The sequence below is a fragment of the Leptinotarsa decemlineata genome, unplaced genomic scaffold (assembly GCF_025532065.1).
Source record: "Leptinotarsa decemlineata unplaced genomic scaffold, Ldec_3_MD MMD2_tig00001019_RagTag_RagTag, whole genome shotgun sequence".
NCBI lineage: Eukaryota > Metazoa > Arthropoda > Insecta > Coleoptera > Chrysomelidae > Leptinotarsa > Leptinotarsa decemlineata.
In genome coordinates, this window is record NW_027412557.1 from 4,932,350 (window position 1) to 4,957,823 (window position 25,474).

The 25,474-nt window shown below is 33.7% G+C and overlaps 1 protein-coding gene across 6 annotated transcripts; it reads left to right on the forward strand.

Annotated features, from left to right (window-relative positions):
- Window positions 1-323: 323 nt before the first annotated feature.
- Window positions 324-24,370, forward strand: LOC111515521 (sedoheptulokinase). Of its 6 annotated transcripts, XM_074175394.1 has the most exons (8): window positions 572-600; window positions 5,401-5,491; window positions 5,548-5,773; window positions 8,282-8,541; window positions 14,110-14,375; window positions 18,554-18,832; window positions 23,673-23,868; window positions 23,935-24,370. In XM_074175394.1, the coding sequence occupies exons 3-8, from the start codon at window positions 5,555-5,557 to the stop codon at window positions 24,110-24,112; spliced, it is 1,398 nt and encodes a 465-aa protein (XP_074031495.1). In that variant the 5' UTR covers window positions 572-600; window positions 5,401-5,491; window positions 5,548-5,554; the 3' UTR covers window positions 24,113-24,370. The 6 variants fall into 6 exon arrangements, with proteins under 6 accessions (XP_074031494.1, XP_074031491.1, XP_074031493.1 ...); XM_074175393.1 differs by lacking the exons at window positions 572-600; window positions 5,401-5,491 and adding an exon at window positions 324-344; XM_074175390.1 differs by lacking the exon at window positions 5,401-5,491 and having other exon boundaries at window positions 363-831; window positions 5,551-5,773.
- The last annotated feature ends 1,104 nt before the right edge of the window (window positions 24,371-25,474 follow it).

Below are 25,474 nucleotides of genomic sequence, written 5' to 3' on the forward strand. Positions count from 1 at the left end.
TGTGGAAGAAACTGTGCATAATCTACATATCTATGTGAAAAAATATGCATTGTGGTTGTTTTTTCTTTCTTTGACATGTTATATTTAGTGATGGGGTGGTGGAAAGCTAAAACGCTTGTTTTACCCAAAGAACATCCAAATGTTCTCAGTAGTTATCAAGCTTCCCTAGATTTATTTCACGGATTGCCGGTTGCGTTGTTAAGAATATCTCAATAATCTCGAGCTCACTGCCAAAATCAATTCTAATCTAGTCTCCGCGCAGCCTCAGAATGATTACACCCATTCAGTTGTTACGCTCCTGACCTTCCGAGAAATTTGTTGTTATACAATCTACAGACGATTTGGTGGGTCATTAAGGAAACTGTTTTGATTGGCTCTTTCATTCCCGCGTTTCAAGCAATTATTTCATTGTAACAATTCCATGTTTTATCAACTAAATCAGTATATGTGGCGAGACGTAGAATATCAGTGGAGTTTCTGTGGAATTTATAAGTCACATGGTTTCGAGTATCTTATAAAACAATTAATATTTTAAAATATGAAGTGATGTCATCAATCGATACTCATCTATTAGAAGTTTAAAATTTATTGTGCTTAAAGGTAACAAAACTTAACCTTTGCGTTCATACAGAATGTGTATTTCTCGTGTTACCTGTCTGCTTGATAAAAGTAATTGACATCTGAAGTACCTACATAATGTTAACAAACCGTGTATTGACGTCTGTTTAACTGGCGACCCCCAATTCAAAATGTAATATCCTTGTGACTGAGGATCCTCTATGTATTTTTAGAACCGCTCTAGTTTTTGTGATAAAAGCTAAGTGCAGACAAGTAAGTATGTAAAACAAATTAATATTTAGGTTTGTTATTGTCGGAAGTGCCTTTTTTGCGTATTTTGCATTTTAGACTGAAAAGTTTACGTCAGCTATTTCACTTTAGTCTGGCGGGAAATTATAAATGAACATATACAATCAGTTATTCATCTACATACAATAATCAACATGTTCGTATATCACTGATTGAGTAGAACAGATAACTCATGGATTATCGTCTAAATATTTATTTAGGCTTGTAAAATAAAACAATAATAGTTTACTTAATATAATAACAGTGGCGTGTTCAAATGGAAGTTGAAAAGGGCAACAAGATATAAAATGTTGTCACATGAAAAGTTCGCGGCATATGATACTTGATATCATTTTCATAAAAATTACTTCAGAAAAGCTCTTTGAAACTGTATGTTAACTTATCCACTATTTTTTTCACGAAACAGACAAAAAAGTGGATTTTCGCAGAACTTTTGAAACATCAATGAATATTTGGGAAAGAATGTTTTTGGCTTTCTACTACTCCATCATGATACAAAAAATGTGGGAATCTTCCAAAGAAAGAAAGGAAGCAATCAATTTTTTAAAATAGTAACTCTATACACAGATGTGTAGATCATACAAAGAAGTAATAAATTTCAGACACAAACTGGAAGAAAAAACCCTCCTGAAACAGTTACTTTCATATAAACTTTGAATTACACGAAAGAAAATTCTTTCGAAACTAATACTTTCACATGAACACTGAATCATACAAAAAACACTTTTTTCTACTCAGTTTGTATTCCAAAAATTCGTTATGGAATTATATCAGATATCATTCACAGGATTTCTACACGATATACTAAATGAATTGTTAAAATTTCACTTACATAGAACACTGTCATCCTCACTTGTAGACATCGATATTTCGCCATGCGATACTTGCCTTAGGGCTCTTCAGTACCATTATGGATAATATTATAAGACTATTTTTGCACCAAATCTGTTACCATTGTGAAATGAAGCACTCAATTCATTTAAAAAATTACTACTTAATGTCATGAATGAGATTAATTCAATGTTTATAGGTTTGTTCTGGTTCTAACATCCGAAACTGTTTGGAAACTGCGCAAGATATGATGCGCACAAGCAAAAAATCTCAAACAGTCCGAAATAGTCTCGGACACTTGTTAAACGAGGACTTGAGGAGACCACTGTGCCACCTATCGTACATATGAAGAGATGAAGACGAGAAAATACTCTTGATAATGTCTATTTTTTATGTAGCGTATCCTTGTAGTCAGTGCAAATGTTATCTTACCTCAGTCATCAATAATTTAAATAAAATAAATAAAAAAATCCTAGAAAATAGCCCAAACAAATTTCCACATGAATGCGCATGAGCAACGGGAACAGTTCTCAAAAGTTCAGCCTCGAGAGAAGGACGGTTCAAGACAGTTTAGGATCATTTCGCAGTCGAAACCACAATAGAGGATTCATCAATCCGAACTTATCCTCGATAAACTAGAACGCTCTATATCTACTGCGCATGAAAACTATTTTTCACAAATGAATATCTTTCATAATACTCCAGTCAATATAAAGAATTATGTCCCCTCTTCAAAATGTTTCTGATTTCAAACAACATAAAAAATCACTTGACTAAAGTAGGGGGAAAGTAAAACAGTCAGCAGTTTTGCCAATGAAAACTGCTCAAAATACCCCAAAACTTGGCGTAGAATATTTGTATTTTATCTGCAAATTAATGGTATATTTTGAATTTATAGAATTCATAAAAATATTCAATTTATAGTAACCTTTAACTTTTGATTTTATTTTCAAGTTTATATAATGGCTGAAGATTGTCTACTGCTATTGAATTCTGAAATTGTACTTTCTTCGAGTAAACTCAACGAGAGTGGTTGAAAAAATTGCGGCATATTTCGATTGTTCGAGTCGAAGCCCAAAACATGGGTATCATGTCCAGATTTTTGGTCGTACCTGAGACCTAATAGGAAAATATCACGTGTTTTGTGTCACATTCATACAGACATGTTCTTAAATTCACCGATGCGTCCACCGATCGATCCGATCTGTTCATGTACTAGTTCATTCGAAACGTTAGCGCGTTTCAACTGGTTCAATTTTTTTGTTTATTTTGAGAACTCGCCTATGTAATATGTCACAGTAATTTGAAACGAAAAGTCTCATACCAACAGCATTGTTCCAATTTTCATTTACAGAAATAAATTACTGCCAGAATCCTCACTGAAACTAGTAAATACTTGCGAAAAAACTGCAGGTCGATGGTAATACTCACTAATGCAGTAATTAGGTAGTCATAAATTAGCATTACTGGCAATTAGACATAAATACATTTTTAGATTCTTTCAAATTTACCTATGGTTTCCCCCAAAAATTCGTCGTTTTGTTTCTGTGGGTTTATAGGTTCGCTTCTTGCAGTGTTGCAAGTATTTGGCATATTTCCGTAGATTATTATTTGGAATTGAGAGATTATTTATCAAAAGGAATATCACAAGATGTTATCAACATTTTTCAATGTTTCATGCTAGAAGCACAATCCTAGGACGACTGGTTTGATCAATTGCTGGTTGTTCAAAAATGAGAAAGTTTGAGTTTAAAAAAATGGACGTTTATCTGAGAACATTTTCAGATCGAGTGATATTTGTAAAAAATGTTTCCAGAAAAATTCTTAGCTAAATGCCTATTCGGTTTATCGCTGTTAGCTATAGACACATAGGCCTAAAATAACCTTTCAGATCATTTTCAAGTATTTTTCAAGTATTTCAATTATTTTTTACATAAGTATTATCAAGTATTTTTTATACCAGCAAAATTACATTTTACCTATGATAAATGCCTCAAAATATGACGCATTTGAAGATCTATAATTGTACCAAAAATTTTTACTGTACCTCTGAATTACTGTAACTCTAAAATATATACTGTATAAATACGAGACTATATTCATCTTTAGAGAGACACTCTGTATTAATGGCGGGGTAGAAAGGCAAAAAAATTTTTTTTTGTACAACTGTCATTGAAAGTAACATTCTTTTAATGGTTGTCAAACGTATTGAAAAATGACGTTTACAAAGTAGCGTGTTGAAAATATTTTTAACACTAATGTTAAAAGTATTTTCAACACGATTTTTTTCGACCAAATATTAATAAACAAAACATAATTATCCAATTTTCAAGGATGTTTTATTATGAACAATAGATATTATATACATTAATTACATTATTTTAATTATTTATGAACATTGATATGAAACGTATAGTTAGAACAACTGCTGATATCAATACCTTGCGATGTTGAAGAGCCTTGTGATATATTGAATTATCGGAGTTCAAAATTTCATGGGCATTAACATGATTTTGTCAGCATAGAAGCAGAAGACCTTCTGAAACAGTGACCTGTATATTCCTTTGATTCCGGGAGGTTCAGAAACTCAGCAATGATGGAGGGCATTTTCCCAAACGTATTTATACTAACTGGGTTGGCACTGCATATATAATTTGAGTATTTCAGAAAAAAAAACGTTGATGATTGATAACAGAAGGGCGTAATGCAACGTAGTTATTAAAATAGTCAATGGTTTTTTCAACAATGCAAAAAGAACAACCTCTTTTCGTTTATGTATTTGGAATTTGAAGAATCAATGATTTATCAATTAATTTAATGTCTTCTATTGATAAATGGCACAGCTCTTATCATCAAATATTTTTCATCTGGCGCCTCATTATTAAACCTCTGGACTTGTTCAAACCTAAGAGTTTTCGATTTTTTGGACATATAACTTTTATTTTTCCGCTTTAAGAATGCTATTACCTTGAAATATTTGCTTGTATCAACACCATTTTCAACGAGCGCAGTCGACTTTATCATTGAAAACTTGCTCCACAAAGTTGACGAGTTCCATATTTTTTATTTCTCTTCTAGAAAGGCTAAGAAGACGGTTTCTCTGAAATTTCCTTTGACGTTTTTAAGTCTACACCAACTAAGAAAATTAGAATATGCGATGTCGTACTGCTGAGACGATTTTTTTGGTATCAATTCAATTGAAGCTATTTTGCAGCCTCTTCAATATCGTCAGAAACACACAATTCCTTAGTATTTTTCTTCATTATGCAAGACGTTAATCACCACCAAAAACTTTGAATGTGACTTTAAATGAAACGCGTGAGCTCTAAACAATACTGTTTGTTGGTAACCAGGTGATTTGGCGTTACCTGACACGACGACTTCACAGCATATGCGATAACATGAAAAAAGTTAACTGACAAGAGATGTTAAAATGTGTTTTTTTAGAAATTTAAATTTATCTATTTCATTATGAAAACAGGACAGTTGTACAAAACACTTTGTATGATATTTGTGTTAAAAGTAAATTTAATTTTGTTGTTTGCTCAACTCGCTACGCTCGTTTCGCAAACTTATTCACTTACAAAATATAATCATACTTTTAACACTCATATCATAAATATCTATTTTCTCAAAAAGATCATCTTTCCCCAAAAAGCGCTTCCTTGTCAACAAAAAAATGCGTTACTTTATTTTGGGTAGTTCAAGGAAAATCAAGGAGCACCGACACTGATCGAGAATATCATATTCATACGATAAGCGAACTGAATTTATATTTTCTCCGGCACAGGTGGTAAAACTCCCAGAAACGAAATGTAGCCCGGGTTGAATATTTCATTTTTTTTCCAGCAGAGCTATGGCTGAATACGTTTTGGGAATTGACATCGGAACTACGTCAGTGAAAGTTTGTATAGTGAATACGAAGACCAGTGAAGTGGCAGCGCAGCACCTCAAAGACACCCAGTCAAATATACCTAGTGATACAGGTCCGGGGGGCAACAAACAGGATGTGCCAAAAATTATTTCAGCTCTGAATTTATGCGTTTCCAAATTACCCAAGCAGTTGCTTCAAGAGGTGAGATACATTTGTTGGTCCACCAATACAATAAATTATAAATAAATACAATGATTCGTTCAATTCCATATATTTATACAGTGTCACCATTAAAGTGCGCATCATATGGAAAACTTTTTTTTCGAAAAGTTTCAATGAAGTCTAACTTCGGCACTTGTTTGTGCTTTAAATTTAACTTGAAATGATGCGGCCAACTGCGACCCACTGACGTTCAGTGTTTGTCAAATAAATTTTTTTTTTGAACAAAATTGAAAAAGTGCATTTTTAGATCGAATTTAACAAAAGTTACTTGAAAAAGTTGTCTCAACGGCAATTTTATATCCATATGCCAAATTTTATGCAACTAGGATGAAGTTAACGTTTTGCTTATTTTTGACAGATATCCCCTTCATTTTAAAAAACAAGTTCGGTTAATTGTCATCAATTCATGTATACATAAAAAACTCATCATGGAGTTTAACTTTTCTGATACATTTTTACTTATACAGACATTTTCAGAGAGAAATTAAAAATTTGCTATGAAAATTTTCACATGACTGGTGCAAAGTTTCAATCACTTGGCTATTTTCTTAAACAAACCTTTGATTTCGAAAAAGCAGAGGCAACTAAAAGAAATGTAAATAATTTCGATAGAAGTATTATTATTATTATAAATTTTAAACAACAATAATATTTTAGAAAATACAAATGGTACAAAAAATTACATATTGATCTAAATGAGGTTGTCAGTCACTTATAGCCTACATTTCAGTATGTCGTCCTCCACGTTCGAAACAAATTATGGTCCTTCTACTGACATCTGTAACTGCATTTTCAATAAATCGGGGATTTATATATGCACAGCACTCGCGAATGGTATTTTCCAGATGTTGTAAGTCAGTAAATGGTCTACTTCGGCACACTTTTCGTTTCAGGTAACCCCACAAGAAAAAGTCTGAAGGCATCAAGTCGGGTGATCTAGGTGGCCAATATTGTTTACAGCAACCGTGTGATGTATTGGTGCGCCATCAAGCTGATACCATAGGTCGTATTTAATATTTAAAGGCATATTATCTAAAACTTCACTAACCTCATTATTTAAAATGTTGAGATAACCGACGGATGATAAATTTTTCCTAAAGAAAAATGGCCCAATTATTTGGTCGTTAAGTATCCCACACCATACATTAGTTTTAAAGGAATTCTGATCACCACATTCAACTGTGAAATTAAGATTTTCTTGGGCCCACCATCGGCAATTTTGAGAACTTACCGTTCCATTTTAAGAGAACGTTGCCTCATCTGTCCAAAAAATTTTATACGGAAACTTTACATTTTCTTCTCTCTCTCCTTGAAACCAGAATGAAAACCCGAAATGGACATAAAAATCTCGTTCTTTTAATGTGTTAACAAATTTTGGCTTGTAAGGCCAAAATTTATTTTTTAATAAAAATTTTCTAACACTTTCTCTTTTATAATCGGAATTTTTTATAATATCGGTTATGCTCGTTTGCCGTGTTCAATAACTTTTGAACAAATGTTAAGTTGGGCCTCCTTATCATATTTACTTGAAGTGTGCTTTTTCTTAAATTGATTTGCTACGGATCCTGTTTCTCTGAATTTTGACATTATCCTTGACACAGTAGTATGTTGAACATTTTTTCCTGGATGCCGTTCATTAAAAGTGTTAGCTAGTTGCCGGTATGGTGTATTCTCACCACATATTAAAACTATTTCTATTCTTTCCTGAAGAGACAACATTATTGCAACAATAACTGTTGAACATTTGACAAGTAAATCAACAACTTGACACTACCATAGCCATGCATTTTGTTTGTCAAGACCTACTTAAAAATTTTATTCAACGTGATTAAGCATCCTTACCGCCCTAGTTAGTGTTTATAAATAATCTGAATATTGAAATGTTAATGTAATTTCAACTCTAATAATTTTATTAATACTTATTGCAGTTTTTGAGTTGTGTCTGCTTCTTCAAAATTGAAGGTACTGACGTTTGTTTAAGAAAATAGCCAAGTGATTGAAACTTTGCACCAGTCATGTTAAAATATTTATAGCACATTTTTAATTTCTCTCTAAAAATGTCCCTATAAGTAAAAATTTATCAGAAAAGTTAAACTCCATGATGGGTTTGTTATGTATACATGAATTGATGACAATTAACCGAACTTGTTTTTTAAAATAAAGGGGATATCTGTCAAAAATAAGCAAAACATTAACTTCATCCTAGTTGCATAAAATATGGCATATGGATATAAAATTGCCGTAGACACAACTTTTTCAAGTAACTTTTTGTTAAATTCGATCTAGGAATGCACTTTTTCAATTTTTTTCAAAAAATAAAAGTTGATTTTGACAAACAATGAACGCCAGTGGGTAGCAGTTGGCCGCATCATTTCAAGTTAAATTTAAAGCACAAACAAGTGCCAAAGTTAAACCTCATTGAAACTTTTCGAAAAAAAAGTTTCCCATATATGGTGCGCACTTTAATGGTGACACTGTATATTTCAGGTTTCGAAAATAGGGATTTGTGGGCAAATGCATGGTGTAGTATTTTGGAAAAACGACGAGGAAAAAATGGCTTGGGAAGTAGTCGAGAAAGATACTAGCGTAAGATATGATGTTTGCCAAGAGAGAGTGTCTGCTCTATACACGTGGCAGGACAATCGATGCAGTCCTTGTTTTCTCTCTACTTTGCCTACGCCTGAGTCCCATTTGAATATTTCTACGGGGTTTGGAAATGCTACAATTTTTTGGATGCAGAAACACAAGTAAGAATATTGAATATCATCAGTATTTCAGGAAAGTGTCTTCTAGGGTCGATGAAATAGCATACACATTTCGAGCTTTTCATATCCAATTATCTCTGTTGAATTACTATTTGATAAAATTCGCTGGGTCTTAAATTAGACAATATCATATTTTTATGGAGTATTCTTCAAAAATATCACATACATCAGGGTATTTCATTGAAAACAATCAAGAAATTATTTCATTCAAGATTTTGATTCAACCAATATTAAAAAACTGTATTATACGATAAAGAAAAACCGCATTTTCAGAATATGTTTGTAACTATACAACATCTTCAACTGGGTTTTCATTGAAACTTCTGAACCACTCGGTAATTACCCCTACAACTCTAGGTTTTTTGAAAATACTTTTCAAATGAAAATTGGAATATATAAAACAATAATATATATGACATACCATTAAACCCTAATTTTTATATGTCATGCTTCTACTCGGTATTCTGCATATTGGTAAGCCCAAAGCATCGATCTTAATGAAACTCTTATATGAAACATTTTTAATAACCCCACTTCTTCAACTCAAACTTGTAATGGAAGCTCGATATTACACACACACTGTATAATTTGACTAGACAAGGTTGAATAACCTTTAAAGTGTGTTCGTTAATCTTATCTGCTGTCTATTTCACGTTTGTTTCTCTGTTTTGTTTTGTTTAGAATAATGTAATCAATACAGAAATTTCTTTCTATCTCGGAAATTTCAAATGAAATATCAGTTTTACTAATCTGTCGAAATTGAAATCTTCGTATAATTTCAATACTTTCAAGTTGTGCTATTATGTAATTTCGTACATGTGAGAAAATTGATCATCTAACTGTTTCAATTCAAAAAACTAGATTTTCTTTAGAAATGTATCCCAAAAAAAATCTCTTTATTTCCAGAATATCTCTATCTTCGTCACACATTTTTGTTAAATTCGTCTATATTCGTCCCTTCTTCCCCATTTTCTTTCTACCTATTAGCGAACTAGCGATACACAAAATGTCAACAGGTCATTTTCAATAATTTCTGAATCTCAGCAGTCGGAGAAAATTTTACTTAGGACTAGCAAACCCCCCCCCCCCCGCTCCGCACGGTTGCATTACTGATACTGAATATACTTATGAACGCGTGCAATCGCTGCTAATCATAAAGTGCTAGGGCGAAACGCCTTCGTCACGCTATTTTGAGGAACGCGCCACCGGCCCCCCGGCCCCCCGGCCGCTACCGCCGCAACCACTATGTCCCTTCATTTTAAATACGTAATATCTTCTAAAATATTCAATTGAATTGCATGCTGTGAAGAACCATATGGATCTAGATTAAATGCACAATGTATTTAAGGTATTTAATTGGATAAGGTTCAATGTTGAATTGCTTGAAATCGTTTCAAAAATGAGCCATTATTCCTCTGCTAGGGACTGGTATATGGAGACGAAATTTTTGTACTTCAAGATACTCCCTGAATTTGAGCCGTTTTACAACTTACTTTATGTGGCCACCCCATTTCATATGCCGATCCACGATAACTCCCAGATACTTAATTATTTTTGTTCTTTCTATTACAGCATAATTTCAGTTTGTTGTATTAGTAGATTATGTTGCTTCCCGGTGGATCATTTTGCAATAGGGTGAACGCAACAAATTTAGTTTTTTTTCACATTTAGATTTAGAAGGTTGTGAACAAGCCATATCTAGATATCTCTCGATCCCTTTTCTGATTCTTTAAATACCTCCTTCCAACTACTCCCTATGAATATGAGTGCTGTATCGTTCGCATATGTTATGAGATGTCCCCAAAATTGCTGATGAAACAAAAATTTTTGATATAAACAAGAAATAATATGAGACATATAACACTGTTCTCTGGTGTACTCCTGCTGTAACTGTCATTGCCTCACTCAGATTATTCACTAATCCACTTTCACCTTTTGTGTCCTATGTATGTATGTTGGGCCACGAATAACATGTCCATGTAATGTTTTCAATAGTATGCCGTGATCAACAGTGACGAATGCCTTAGTTAACTCTAGAAATATAGCTGAACATTTTTCTGATCTATCCAAGGCTCCAATGATTTTATGAACCAAATCTACTTTGAGTCTACTTTGTAGGGATTGTTCAAAGATTTCAAGACGAGATACTGGTCTATAGTTCCCAATATCGTCAGGCTTACCTGTTTAACATATGGGGGTGACGATTGACGCTTTCCATTGGTGCGGTAGTTTACCATTTTTTTAGATCATATTCATCATGTGAGTTGATGGAGATATGACGAATAAATACATTGATTGGTGATTTTCAGCTTGAATATAATTTCAATCAGCTCATTTTGTGTCACTGGTTTTAGAAACATAGATTCTTGTTGCGTAGTGTTTTGAAAGAAATGATACCCAATGGATCGAATAGTCTATTCTATTCGTGACCTTCTTCATAGAAGGAATTTCAAATTCTACAGAAAAACCGAATAAATCTAATTTTGTATTCCATAGAATTTCCAATGTTTTTGATTCTTTGTCATCGCCAATAATTATTTCCGAATTGGCTGAAAATTAAATGACAAATATACCTAAACTTTTGGCAATAATTTTCTTGATTATTGATGTAAATTCAGGTAATTCTTTATTTTAATTTCTTGGAACTTGACGTCATCAGGGAGAGTGTATTTCAGTAGTTCGGACTTCCATTGTCTAATATGATATAAATTGATTTGAAAACCCTGAAAGAATCTGTAAAAGATTTGCCGAAAAATAACAATTATCTTAGGCAAAATAACTGAAATTACAATTAAATAAAATATAAGCAATAACCAAAAAGGGACCCTACTGCATCAATTGAAAGGAAATTGTACCAGACGTTGACAAAACACCAAGTATATTTTTCGGAAGAAGATCATCGCTAACACCGCACCACAGTAAGTCCCCTTATTTGTATGGACTACCCAAAATCCACGAGAAGGATGTTCCGCTCAGACCGATCATTAGCTCCAGAGATTCGGCCACTCAGGACTTCTTCAGATTTTTAATACCAATAACTAAACCACTGCAAGGAAAAACATCATCTTTTGTGAAAGCTTTAAGGCATTTTGTTGAAATGAAAAGTCAAAGAGCAGGATTAACTGATCAGTTTCGACGTGGAAAGCCTCTACACTCCTTGTGGTGAAATCATCCACAAGGAGGAACACTGGCTTAGGTGAAAATTCAAAGAAGCCTTATATATGTTGTCCAATAACGTATTCAGCCAAGCTAGCGTAGAGATACGCAACATATGGAAATCTCTGATCAAGCGGAACACGACCAACTCCCGCCAAACGAAGCGGATGAAGCGAAGAGAGGAACAAGAATATAGGTGTCCTATAAATAATCACATGGTTGGAATCTTTTAATTTTTAATTTTCATTCCTTGTTAATAATTTTTGAATTTTCATCTCGTGTTAGTAGTTCAATTTTTTTTGGTTGTTGCTTGTATCTTATTTCATTGTAATTTTCACTAGATGGAGTGACATTTTGTTGTTCGCTCCAACATAGGAAGAAGAATGAAATTCTCTGAAAGAATTCCGATTTTCAATTATGGAATATCATTGACTTTAGGTCGATGATGGTCACTATCTTGCACTGACAAGTGGCTAATGAGCCCGAAACCGGTCTGCAAGTGTGCCCGTTCCAAAATTGAAGGTCGACTCTTTCAGTTGTATTGCCAATTGCATATGCATGAAAATTTCTGTGAAGATTTCTGTACTGACACCTGTCGGATATAATCCAACGCCCTTCGTGATATTAGCCAGGGAAATAGTTGTTTTCTGATAGGCGTCAGTCCATTCAACCTACTGTGTAGGTATATTGAGACTGACTTGAACATTTAAAGTTCATTTCTTTGGATTTGTTTACTGCTAGTCTTCAAGCATAGCCCACTGACTAATAAGAACATTTTTCTTCCTTATTCAGAGGGATCGAGCAAATTTCGGATATGCAGTTGGTTAGTACCTCGTACACTAGATGGAGTGACATTTTGTTGTTCGGTCCAACTTAGGAAGAGGAATGGCGAGGAGTCATCATTGATTCTGAAACTGATTGAATTTTTTGCTTTGCATTTGTGTTGCATCCATAGAATCTCCCATTCCATAACATCTGCTTCTATCTAATTCAATGGGTGGAAAAAAGTCTGCACTCAAAAAAACTGTCCCGATAGCTTGTAGTTCGAACTTCCGTGATAAGTGATGCATTTTGAGATCCTCACTCCAATCCATTGTTGTCTAAAACACATCTGAAATAGAGTAAAAATTTTTTATGGCTTTGTATTGGAATGAATGTCACTTTTCTTGACACCAATCTTCATATCCTGTATATTGCAATAGCAGCAGAATATTTTTCGAGGTGAAGGGTCATCCTTCAAGTCATTATCTGAATTAGATATTCTAACAAGGTGGTGTTCGTAACAATATCATCTATAATTCATTATGTCGATATCATCGTGTAGATGTTTGGGTAACTTTTCCCAAACATATGCAATGTCATGTAGCACATGCAACTATCACTTTTCATTTTTTGTCAGGGTGCGATATTTTGAATACATCTTAAGTGAAAACTCCATTCTCTTGAAGAAATCTCGATCTAATGTTGGAGTTGCTTTCATTTAATTTAGGAAATTATTCAAATAGAAACTTCAGGCACAAGTGACCACAGAAAACTGTACTTATGATGCCCAATTCCTCGTATAAGGAAGAAAACCTTACAAACTTAGTGGGCATACTTGAGACTGGCTATAAATCAAATTATCTAAAAGAACAATTCGTTCAGGCCAGTCTCAAATTACCTACACCGTAGGTTAGTGGAGTGGCATCTATTAGAAAACAACTACTTCCCTGGCTAATACCAAGTAGGGCGTTGGTTTATATCCGACAGGTGTCAGCGCAGGATTCTTCACTGAAGTTATTCCTGCATATGCTGTTGGGGATACAACTGCCGGAATCGATTTTCAATTATTGGAACACACTTGCAGACCGGTTTCGGGCTGTTTGGCCGTTCGTCAGCGCAAGGTAGTGTCTATCATCAACATAAAGTCGATGATTTCCTATAACTGAAAATCGAATTCCTTCAGAGTCCGAAACCGTTAAGTATTCTTGATATGCAGACTTGTGTTTACTCTACAGAAACTTGTATAGAATGCAAGTATAAACCCTGACTTTATCATATTATATGCAATCTGGTTTGGACAGAGAGTACTCATTATTTTACTCATAAACTATCGTCTGCCCGAGACTTGACTTGCATGGATTTCACAATTGTGTTAAAAGACAAATCTGTCTTACATATCCCTTGCACTGAAACAGTTGCAGTTTTGCGTTCAATGAATAGTTATTTGATATGGGAGAATCGTAAAATTTATATTATTTTTTGACATACACATTTTGAGTTATTATACTTTCATAGATTACATTTTATAACTGTTTCATTTCTCTGAAGTCAATAATGAAGAAGTCTTGGGCAGTCATATTTGAGAATAATACACTTGATATGGCTTTATATGTGTTTATAATTCTATTTCAGACCTGGAAAACTGGAAAAATACAACTGTTCTGGAACAATAGCCGATTTTGCGGTTGCCATGCTCTGCAATTTAAAAAAACCTATAATGTCCTATCAAAATGCAGCCAGCTGGGGATATTTCGATTGCTGTAAGAACACATGGAATAAGGATATTTTGGAGAGTGCGGGTTTTCCTGTTCACCTACTCTCTGAAGTGAAACCATGTGGAGAAATTGCGGGAAATTTATCTGGAAGTTGGCACAGCATACCTCAAGGAACACCTATCGGTAGTTGACAAATATTCGATTTCATCATTTATTAATATATTTCTGATTATATCTTGCTATTTGGCATCGGTTAGTCGATTCATTTCATAATGACTGTCATTATGAAAAATGTTGGCAATATTCTCTACTTTTCTACAGGACCGTTCTGCCTCCATTGAAAAGGAAATATTTTTAGAAGAGATTTATTTTTGGGATAGAGCTATATGGCTTTCTATTCCTTTATTTTTTTACAAAAAAATGTGGAAAATTTCTGAAAGATGGAAAGAAGTAATTATCTTTAAAACTTATTCCTTGATGTGTAGCTCATGTACAGAAGTTTATTTCGGATACAAACTGGAATGTTCATTTGATACAAGTTGCTTCGCAGGATTTTTTTTTCTTTCAGTTTATATCAGAGAAAACATTTCGTGTATGATCTACAAAGATTACACTTCGAAATTAATCAATTTCTTTCTCATTTTGGAAGTTTCTTACATTTTGGTCACAGAGGGAGAATATAAAGTCAAAAAGCTTTTTTTAGTTAAATTCGTCTACAAGTCGCCCATTTCGGAAGTTTTCTGTTGAAGGTGGAGAGTGTATTTCTGATTTTCGGTCAAATTATAATGCGTTACTTTTCAACTCAGCCTTCATCCTTCATCCGAAGCCTTTTTATCAGTAGAGCCACTCGTTCAGCAAATTTCAATTTGAAGAATCCTTTGTATCTATCATTCCTTCTATACAAAGGATAAAAAGGGGTCATGGAAACAGAGTGGAGAGTAAGGCTTTTTCATTGAAATAATTATGTCCTACTGAATGACATGGGTTGAGAAACGCTTGGAGACCTTTTTATTTTGTGACGCAGAAAGAAAAGGAATTAGAAATTCAAAAAATACTCTCACAAACAGGGAATTACGAGATTATAAATAAACCTTACATTAACAAGTATGGAAAAAAATCCCAAATGAGGCATGGTGTTCGGAAGAGACTACAATATTTGAATTGCTTGTTAGATATAGGTATACAAAAAATAATAAAAAAACTGATATCAGTTCTGATTGGATAACACGTTCTGATTCAATAATTATAAGAGTTAATAATAATAATACCGTCTTTATTATCTTCTAATACATTCAAATCAAATTAATCATGTACAGTTCATTTATTATAAGAAGACAAAAGGCGAAGTTCAATTTACATGATGACAAGTCATCATTCAATTGCTCTTCCACTTACTTTGTCAAAGATATAGATACATACCTATATACTGAGCAAATAAATATTTTGAACTGAAATTCGAGATATTTACCTTTCTTAACATTCCTTCACAGTGAGTTCTGACAAATACCTGCCAAAAAACAACTACAGAAATTTTTTCGATTTTCCCCACATATGCTTCTTGTACGTCCGGCAGGACGATTCCATCAAAATCTCCGAATAAATTCTGTCAGATATTATCCAATGTCCATCGTGGTATTAGCTAAGGAAGTAGTTTTAATCTGGCAAACGTTTACCATATCTTACTGTGTTGAAATGTTGGTAGGAGAGAATGTTTTGAAATATTCATTTCGCTTAGTGACTTGGTACCGGATGATAATTCGTTAAATGAGTTTATACTAATATGTTTTGAATGATATAAGTCATATAGAAGATTAATGGAGTGAAAGGTATCTATATTCTTTATTGTTGCTAACAAATCTAAATATCAACTCCTATTCTAAATATATTTCGGAAATAAAACAAAAACTCCCAATTCCACTTCAATTTCTATTAGTTTTAAGAAAATGAGCACTCATATTCTTTACGCCAACTGCAACAACAGTCGATCAACCAATCAAACAAAATATGCTTTATCATCAAAGAATAACATCTTGTTGACAAAACGTCTATATATAAATGTAAATTGAAATAAATCAATTACATTTGATAAATGTATCTATAAAAATAGTCACTATCATATAAAATTCAATTGAAAAAAAATAATAAGCTATTTATTTAAAAATTTAAAATATAACAAACAAAAGAAGGTACATGATGATAGCAAAGTGTATAGTTTTGGTTCACTTATCATTTTATTCTATCCACATAATATTCTTCCAAACTATAACAGGTTCTAACGGAAAGAACTCTTTTTACTGCTTTTCTGAAGCTGTCGAATTTGAGACCGTTGTCAATGTATAGTCCTAGAAATTTAAGAAAACACAGTGTTTTCAATAATCGGGCGGTTTAAAGAAATATCAGCAACTGCACATTTGAAGGACACTATCTTGCTTTTCAATATGTTAAAAGATAAAAGGTTCGAGTCGCACCACTCTTTGACTTTATTATTTCTGATGAAGATCAGCTTCCTTATCTTTATGCCACAGCGAACAGGGTGACATTTCCTGAAATGTCAAGCATCGTCAGGTTATTAACATATAATAAAAACAAAACAGTGTTTTGAATATGAACCTAGATTTTTAGAGTGAGTCTTGTGGCGATTCCCCATAGTCACGAAATTCATTAGTTGATACAACAAAAACATTAAGTAAACTTTTTGATTGAATCAGAAAAATATCGTTCAATTTTCAGTTAAAAAGTGAAATAGAAATTAGTCAAAACTACCAATAATTTTTAAAATGAATTTTCCACGATTTGAGAAAGAAATTGAAAATATTTCTGAATAAATTCGAAATATTTTTGAAGTCGAGATTTTGTTGTTCTAGATTTCGAAATCGTGATAATTTTTGTCGTCTTTTCACTTCGGGTGCTTCCTAAAGTAATTTCCATCCCTTCAAAAGCAATTAAATGGTTGAGGGCCATGAAAAACGTGGAATGCTTGTTTGTCACATATTTATGTATATCTATAAGTCAACTTTCCTTTAATTCATTTAATCTAGGGTTGAGTTAAATTAAAATTAAACGAGTCGTCTAATGAGATGAATGTTTTGGCTGACATTCTCAAGAGAAAAAAGAAGAAAAAACTCCACCATAAATTTAGTCGACTTCTTAATGATAGTCAAATTAACCAAAACTGTTCTTTGAGTTCATGAGCGATTCAATGAATTTCATGACAATGAAGAATCTTCACAACAAATTACACATTTTTTGCTCTATGATGGAGAAGTAGAGAGACAAAAAGCTTCAATTTAAGCATGTGGACTTTTTAAATAAATAGCACATTTGCATATTAACTAATTTGCACTAATTCGATATGCAGAAACGACGTCTGGACTGTATTGACATATGAGTACTCAGTGATACTCCAAGCGTTACGCTGGGAGGTATTGAAATGAAAATATTTCAACAAGCAGACTAAACACTAGTCAATTATATAACTAATTGCTATGGACATTTCTTCAGTGCTTCTAGAAGTAAATTGATTTTCTAATAATGAAATATCGGAAGCACTATAAATAATATTTGAAAAGCAGTATACATCTCTTGATACGGATCTCTTCAGTTCACTGCGTCAGTTTACTTGAGAATGGTTTAATAAACCTAAGCTGGTCGTAACAAATAAAAAAATCAGTAGTAGTAATAATAGACAACAGTTATTCTGTCTATCCTATATTTAATAAGAATTTCCACAAAATGAATAGGTCATCAATCGAACAAATTTTCTATATATCTGGTGGTGTTCCAGAAGTACGGAAACAACAAATTATTAACTTTCAGAGACTGCATTTTATAAAAAAAAGTTTCTACAATTTTTTTTGAGGGTATTAAGTAGTATGTCAGATTGGACCTTGATGGCTTTATCGATGAAAGAGGTGATTTTCACAAACGGAAACCCATATTTTTCATCACCGATTTGAAAAGAGTGGAAAACTTCATGTCCGAATATGGTCTGGGCCATCTCAACGAGTATGATCTTGACCCTGGAAGTCATTACGAAGTAACTTTAAAAAATTTGTTCTGGAAATTGAAAGGATTAAACTTCCTAGATTTGATTAGATTTTGCCATGGCCATGATCCTGAAGTTTATATCTCTAGGTCAAGGTCATTTTCCTGTAAGTTCATAATCCGCTATATACATACACCCAGTGACACCTTGTATAGAAATACACCAGTAACATAGATTTCACAAAAATTCATAATAAAATCATATTTTTTTTATATTTTTCCGAATATCTTATAGAACAATGAATTATCCTCCAGATTTTGAATATCTACATTTACATGTTTGTTTCATTGTTTAATTTTTTCCATTCATTTTATAGGTGTGGGATTAGGCGATTTGCAGTGTTCTGTTTTATCAACAGTAGAAACACCAAGTGACGCAGTACTCAATATTTCTACTTCGGCACAGATATCGTTTGTCGTTGACAACTACACGCCAAATTCAGGACCTCCAGAAGTTGTTCCTTTGTATTACTGGCCATATTTTGAGAAAAAATACGTTGCCGTAGCCGCATCCCTGAATGGCGGTAATTCACTAGCCACCTTTGTGAAAACGCTACAACAGTGGACAATGGAGCTGGGATTCAATGTACCTCAATGTGAGTTCTCACCTCTTTCTGATAGAGGGCAGAAATTGCTAGGATACAAAATTCAGTTACATTGCGAGTTGCCTTCATTTTTATGCCCTGAATCAAAATTCAACGAGTTATACAATTGTAATATAGGCGTTCAGGTTTTCTGAAACCATTTTGTAATTGTTAGCTATTTGGGTTTAGTTTTTCAAGAACTATTTTATAACGATTCTAGAACTACAAATTCAGCAGTTCTTCTTCAGTGAGGAGATTCTTTCTTGAATTGGTTTTGGGAGTATGTTCAATGCAGAGTAATATTTGAATACTTACGGTCGATATCATTTTGAAATTATGAATAGTAGAAGTTCTACCAACTTTGAATAGTTAATGAAAAATCTGTTTACATGAATTCATAACTATAAGGTTGAAGGCATTGGATTAGTAAATTGAATTGTTTACGACTTTATCTCATCCTTTTCTAGCCATCGATGGCATCTTGTGAGGAACAGACTTTGAGAAAGCTGTAGTTCCATTGACATTTTTGAAATGCTTATGATATTTGGATTTCTACTTTTTCAATATATATTATTGACCATATTTATTATGTTTCAATTTTGGTGCTCCATCAAAATGTGCTTTCAAAATTATTGAGGTTATTTATTCTATCAGCCATAGTTTAACAAAAGTTGGAAACAGTGGTGGAAAAATCTTATTGACAAGTTTTATTGAAAAACTATTTTCAAGAAGGGCAAGCAAAATGTTCTACATCTATAGGCTAGTTGATTTACTATAATTAATAATGAAAACCGTGGAGACATCAATTGATCAACATATTCCTAATTCTTTTGAATGTTTCGATCTTTTAAGCGACCTTCATGATTTCCGAAAGTAAAAGTCTCATAAATATACAGTGCGACACACTCAAGATGAAAACAGTCCTGTATTTGAGTCATTTTTGAAAGCAAACATTTGATTTCTGGTAAAAGGTAGACCTTCATGAGCCGCACTTTTCGCAATACTCAGGACGAGTGACAGCTCCAAACCCCAGTCTACTAACTCGATATTTAGCCTCGCGTCGGAGATATCGAAATGGATTAGATGATTTAGGAAACACTTGCAACAACATTTTACAAGTGTTGTTCATGATGAAAAATTTCAAGAACGAGGTTTTAACGATGAACGAGAACGAGAATGTTTCCTACTTATTCACCAAACTCAAACACCTGTTCATGCAGCTGCAGTTTTATAAGAATGTATAATTTTTTTCACTAACCGATTTCCTGGAGTCTTTGAAGTCCACTAGATACGGGATAACAAGAGGGTTGTTCCGAATTCTTGGGGTTCTTGTTGAATACTCGTCGTAAAGTAAAAAAATAGCAGAATCATTACTCCTGGAACTTTTAACAGGCGATGATCGACTGTATTGCCAAACATGCGCCAAACTAACTGACTATTACAAGAAAATAAGTATAGTTGAGGCACCAGTCAATCTAATAATAACACTGATGATCTTCAAACATGACTCAACCTCTGATGGAAGCACCAAACTCTTACGAAGGTTCGAAATAGATGAACACTTCAATCTAGCAGACCACTATTATAATCTTCATGTAGTCACTGTTCACTGTGGTTCTGGGGTTGAATCTGGTCATTATTACGCCTTGGTTAAAGACGAAACGGACTGGTTTAAGTTTGACGATAGTCGTGTCACTAAGTGTTCTGGCGATGTATTGAATTTATTGGAGAGTCCGGAGACACCCTACATTTTGTTTTATGAAAGAGAGGACAGATAAAGATCTTCAGATGATGTGGTGCTTCAGGTTGTTCCGAGTTTTCCTGCAGCTGAAAAAGCAAATGCGCCACTGGAATTTATGAAGTTGCCCCGGAGGGCCAATTGATTTTTGTTGTTGTTTTATAATTTCATGATTTGTATTGAAAAGTTATTTACCGAAATAAGTTATTTGGAAACGTTGCTTAGAAATTGGTTTTTACCCTGCATATCGAATTTCAAGTCTGATTTTCGGTTAATTGTTCCGAATAAGAAGCTACAGAAATTATAAAACTGTCAAAATCAATGAAATAAATGTATTCATCATAATGAATATTAGTTTTTAATTTCTTATTCCTACATTATCACGAATTTATTATTTTCGTAGCTTCTTATTTCAAACCATTAACTGAAAATCGGGCTTGAATATGAAATTTGAATTTTTTGTGAAATTCGGTATGTAGGGTCGCATTCGCGGGATCGCAGTAGGCTAGGTTTGAGGCTGTCACTCAGGCTAAGTAGGTTTTGCGAAAAGTGCGGCCCATAAAGGTCTATACGCCTGTACCAAAAATTCTATGTTTTCATGCTAAAATACAGAGGGTCTTCATCTCACGTGTGTCACACTGTATATTTAATAGAAGCCCGTTGCATTTGGTATTTATGTCTGACATGAGACATTACTAATATCTTCGATGTTTTTTCTTATGGGTAGCTATCGACGATTCGCCATCGGATACCTTTACCATTCATGTTGACACTGTTGGTTGTTTTCATCAATCCTATCATACATGGACGCCATATCGTAAAAGACCATGAATCCAATATAACGATTTGCTGACGACAGAACACTTGCCTTTTTTCCATTCAGATGCTCGACTATCAGCTGAAAAATAAATATTTTCGCCGATACCAAGTTTTTCAAAAAAACTGGACGTAATAATGTCAGGAAACTGAATGAAATTCTGCTAGTTGCTAGGATTGCATTGTGAAGTGTCAAATTGGAACAAGTTTGCATTATCACGTTACATGAATAGTAAAACAGCTTTTCAAAAATTTAGAACGATATTTCGAACTAAAAAGTTGTTCAACATACAGGGTGGCAAAAAATTAAGGGACTATTCCTTGGACTATTTTAAGGATATTTTGTCCTTTGATGATTGTTGATAGAGTACTTTGTTTCGAAGATACGGGGCGAAAAAGAATTTCGACAATGACAATTTTGGTAATTTTAAAATTATTAACTAGACCTACCAAGTTATGAAAAATCTAACAATTCCGTTGATACCTAACATTCCTATTACTACAAACGGCTGCAGGCATTCAGTTTGAAAAATAGTCTCGTAAGTGATCCTGCTGTTTTTGAAAGAGTTTGGGAGTCGATGAGGAGAAGGTTGGATTCTTGCATCCGAGCAGGGGTAGTCATTTTCAACAGTTCTTGTAGATTAAGAAACATTACATGTAATTTTTGATAATAAATTGTTATTGTCGAAATTCTTTTTCGCTCCGTATCTTCGAAACAAAGCGCCCCATCAAAAATCATCAAGAGACAAAATATCCTTAGAATCGTCCAAAGAATAGTCCCTTAAATGTTTGCCACATGTTCAATAAACACCCTGTATATGGAGCTCTGTCTCTGAAATATGGAAGATATGTTGGGGTTTCTGTTCTATAAAATTTTTCCCCGGAAGTGTTTGACTTAGGCCACTAGACTGAGAGCATTAGTAAACTATTGCTGCCTATCGCTTTGAGATTCAAAGTAAGCTTCTGAGAACTCTTTCATTTGGAAAACAGCGTCTTTGGGGAGTGAACTTTCTGAGGCGGAAATAGTATTTGCTGGAGCTTTTTGAAGCTCATACCCATATATTGACAATTAGTTGTTCTAAGATCTTCTATATATAGGAGCATGTTTGTTGGTTTAAGTAATCTGGTTACCTTGGAACATCCACACCTGCTTTTTATTCCTGTCGCACTATATGGTGTTTTACTGTTATCCAATTCATTGCAAATGAAGATTTTTGAGGTAGAAATTTTCATTCACATCTTCTTGACATATAGTGGCCGGTATATCAAATGACATTTCTAAGTGGTCGATGTTTTATGGTACAATCAAATTGGTAGATAAGGTATTCTGGATTCAGTTTTATAATCATTTAATCTTACAGAAATCTGAAACAAAAGTATTTCAAAAGTTTGACTGTTCTTCAAAAACTGATTGTACAGAGTCGCATTAAGGAACGACCGATATTTCATTTATTTTTTTTTTATATACGGCTGGGTATAGGAAGTTTTTTTAAGTAGAGTGTAGGGATAAAAATCAGCAGTTTCTTCAGCTGTATAAGAACTTGGCATTTTACCTGAAGCTGCTGGATTCCGTCCAGAGGAGAGCCATCCACCTGATTGGAGACGCGAAAATCGTGCAACCTTGATTAGCCTGGAACATCGAAGAAAGGTTGGAGATTTGTCTCTCTTCTATAGATTATTTCACGGGAGGTGTTCAAGTGACTTGACACATTTGATTCCACCAAGAGCGGTACATATCAGGAATGCGCGACGTACTGTGGCTGCTCATCGTTTTGAGGTTAAACTCAGTAAATATCGAACATCACTGTTCAAAAACTCTTTCATTTGAAATACTGCCTTTATGTGGAATAAACCTCCTGAGAACGTTTTTCCAAATGGGTTTGATCTCTAGCGATTCATATCCAATGTGAATCGCTACTTTCGCACAAGCACCCCTCTGAGAGCGCCTTAAGGATTTTCCTGTAGTGCTTGTGTTCTGTTCTTGAAAAAAAATATCTACACACCACAGGCGCTAAAACGTAACTGACCACTTCGACACTGTAACACAAATTTCGTTAGCGGATTGCAGTTGAATCTGATATGCCAGTGTAAGGAGGCTTATTTATTTTATCCAATAGATGCAAATGTGCATGGTGAGCGTGCTTTGATCACGCATCTAGCTTTGCTTGGGTTACTTTGTTTTTTGGATGAATATAGCTTACATTTTCTTATTTTGAACAAAATAATGGAAATATCTTCTCTTGAACGAAAAAAATTATTTGTCATCGTATATTGATCAATTTTTGTATTTGATTTCAGCAAAAATATGGGAAAAAGTTATTGCACTGAGTTCAGATGACAGCACAGTTTCAGATCTGCAAATCAAACCAACGTGTTTAGGAGAGAGACATAGCCCCGATACTTCCGCTTCTGTGTCAAACATCCACGTTGGAAATTTGGGTTTGGGAAATGTATTCAGAGCTTTATGTAGAGGGTTGTTAGAGAACCTACATAGGTGATAAAAGTTCATTTGATTTTTGACTATTTTCTGACTATTTTCTGACAATAGACTTATTTTCAGTATGATGCCGAAAGAAATTTTACATAAAGCACAAATCAATCGAATAGTTGGAAATGGTTCAGGATTATCCAGGAATAAGGTGCTGCAGATGGAAGTTCAGCAATTATACCAGCTGCCGTTAGTTTTCACCAAAGGGGGTGATGCAGCTAAAGGAGCGGCAATGGCATTCATCAATTGATAATAGTCACTAGCATTTGCTTAGCCTTCCGTTCCATATAAAAATCCCCAAGTACTGAAGAAATTAGTAGATTTTTTATTCATTTACTGTATGAAATCTTTCGAGAGAGTAGATTATTATCTGATACATATCGACTATATAATTATGAAGAAATCGATCATATATACAAGGACAAAAGTCATATCATATGAATCTTCTCGATGGAAAAACAAGTAGACTAACCGTTCCATTTGATTTTTGGATAGGTTGATATGAATGGATGAATCGCAATATCGTTTTCCTAAGAGCGATATTTCAACATAGGATGTTTCGCGATTTTATGATTGTATTAAACGGATTATTCCCACAGGTTTCCTTGGCAAAGTTTAATTTTTTCAGATGAAATAGCGTTGACGACTTTAAATACCAATCAAATTAATTATCATGTTTGTTTTCGCCCTTATTTTGTTCGAAAACTATTTCGAATACATATTCCGGAATGTGTTAAAAACTGTCTATCGAGAATTCAGCAAATATCTATTGAAACACTGACTGTTTTTATTATATTTGTCGCTTCATTGTGAACTGAATAATTGCTTTGTGAGTATTGTTGGAATCATCCACTATTGATTATTATATAAAGAAATAACTTGTATAATGTGTTTCATTTTCCATCATCCCATGATAATATTTCCATGTCACAAAAAGTAAGAAAAGTAAATATTGATTGAACATTCATGAAAACACCCTTATTTAACATGTTTTTGGGAAATGTTTTAAAAAGAATTGAATCAGAGCAATCAATTTTCATTACATAACATAACCATCGCCTGCGAAGTAATAACCTACAGAAATTATATGGCGGTTGTCTTGTTTTCCGCCGTTATGATTTTTTCTCCCCATTCCTTTCATTTGGTGTTCATATCAAGAGGGTATATCAAAACATAGTCCACCAGCTTTGAGAGTCAGGAATATTGGATTTAGATTGAGATATTTTTTTCATATTTTCTACAACAAACCCTTTTATTTTCACATCCATATCATGGAAATGTATAAAAAATAAAATGGAAATAACAAACACAATGCAAGTTGAATTGAAGAAACGTGTTATGAAAAAACAGCACTGATATATTGAATATCTGTTAGTGGAAAAGAGTACAAAATTGAATACCTCAATTATTCTGAAAATAAAAACGACTTGTAATCAAACTGATCGATATTTTTTTCACGATGAACGTAATTACCTAATAACACTTCAGAGTTGGATTGCATAACAGTTTACAAAACAAAACACGTCTTTCATAATACGAAATCTTTTACAGGCGTATGTGAAATTGCAATGCAGTGGAACGAACCACCCTGAATAAGTCTGTCGAAAAAATC

What these genes read in the sequence shown, in the direction of transcription:
- LOC111515521 (XM_074175393.1), top strand. Translation starts at nt 5,555, where the DNA reads ATGGCTGAATACGTTTTGGGAATTGACATCGGAACTACGTCAGTGAAA. An exon ending in GGGATTCAATGTACCTCAAT is followed by an intron (nt 18,833 to 23,672) that starts GTGAGTTCTCAC and finishes ATTTGATTTCAG; the next exon opens with CAAAAATATGGGAAAAAGTT. An exon ending in TTGTTAGAGAACCTACATAG is followed by an intron (nt 23,869 to 23,934) that starts GTGATAAAAGTT and finishes ACTTATTTTCAG; the next exon opens with TATGATGCCGAAAGAAATTT.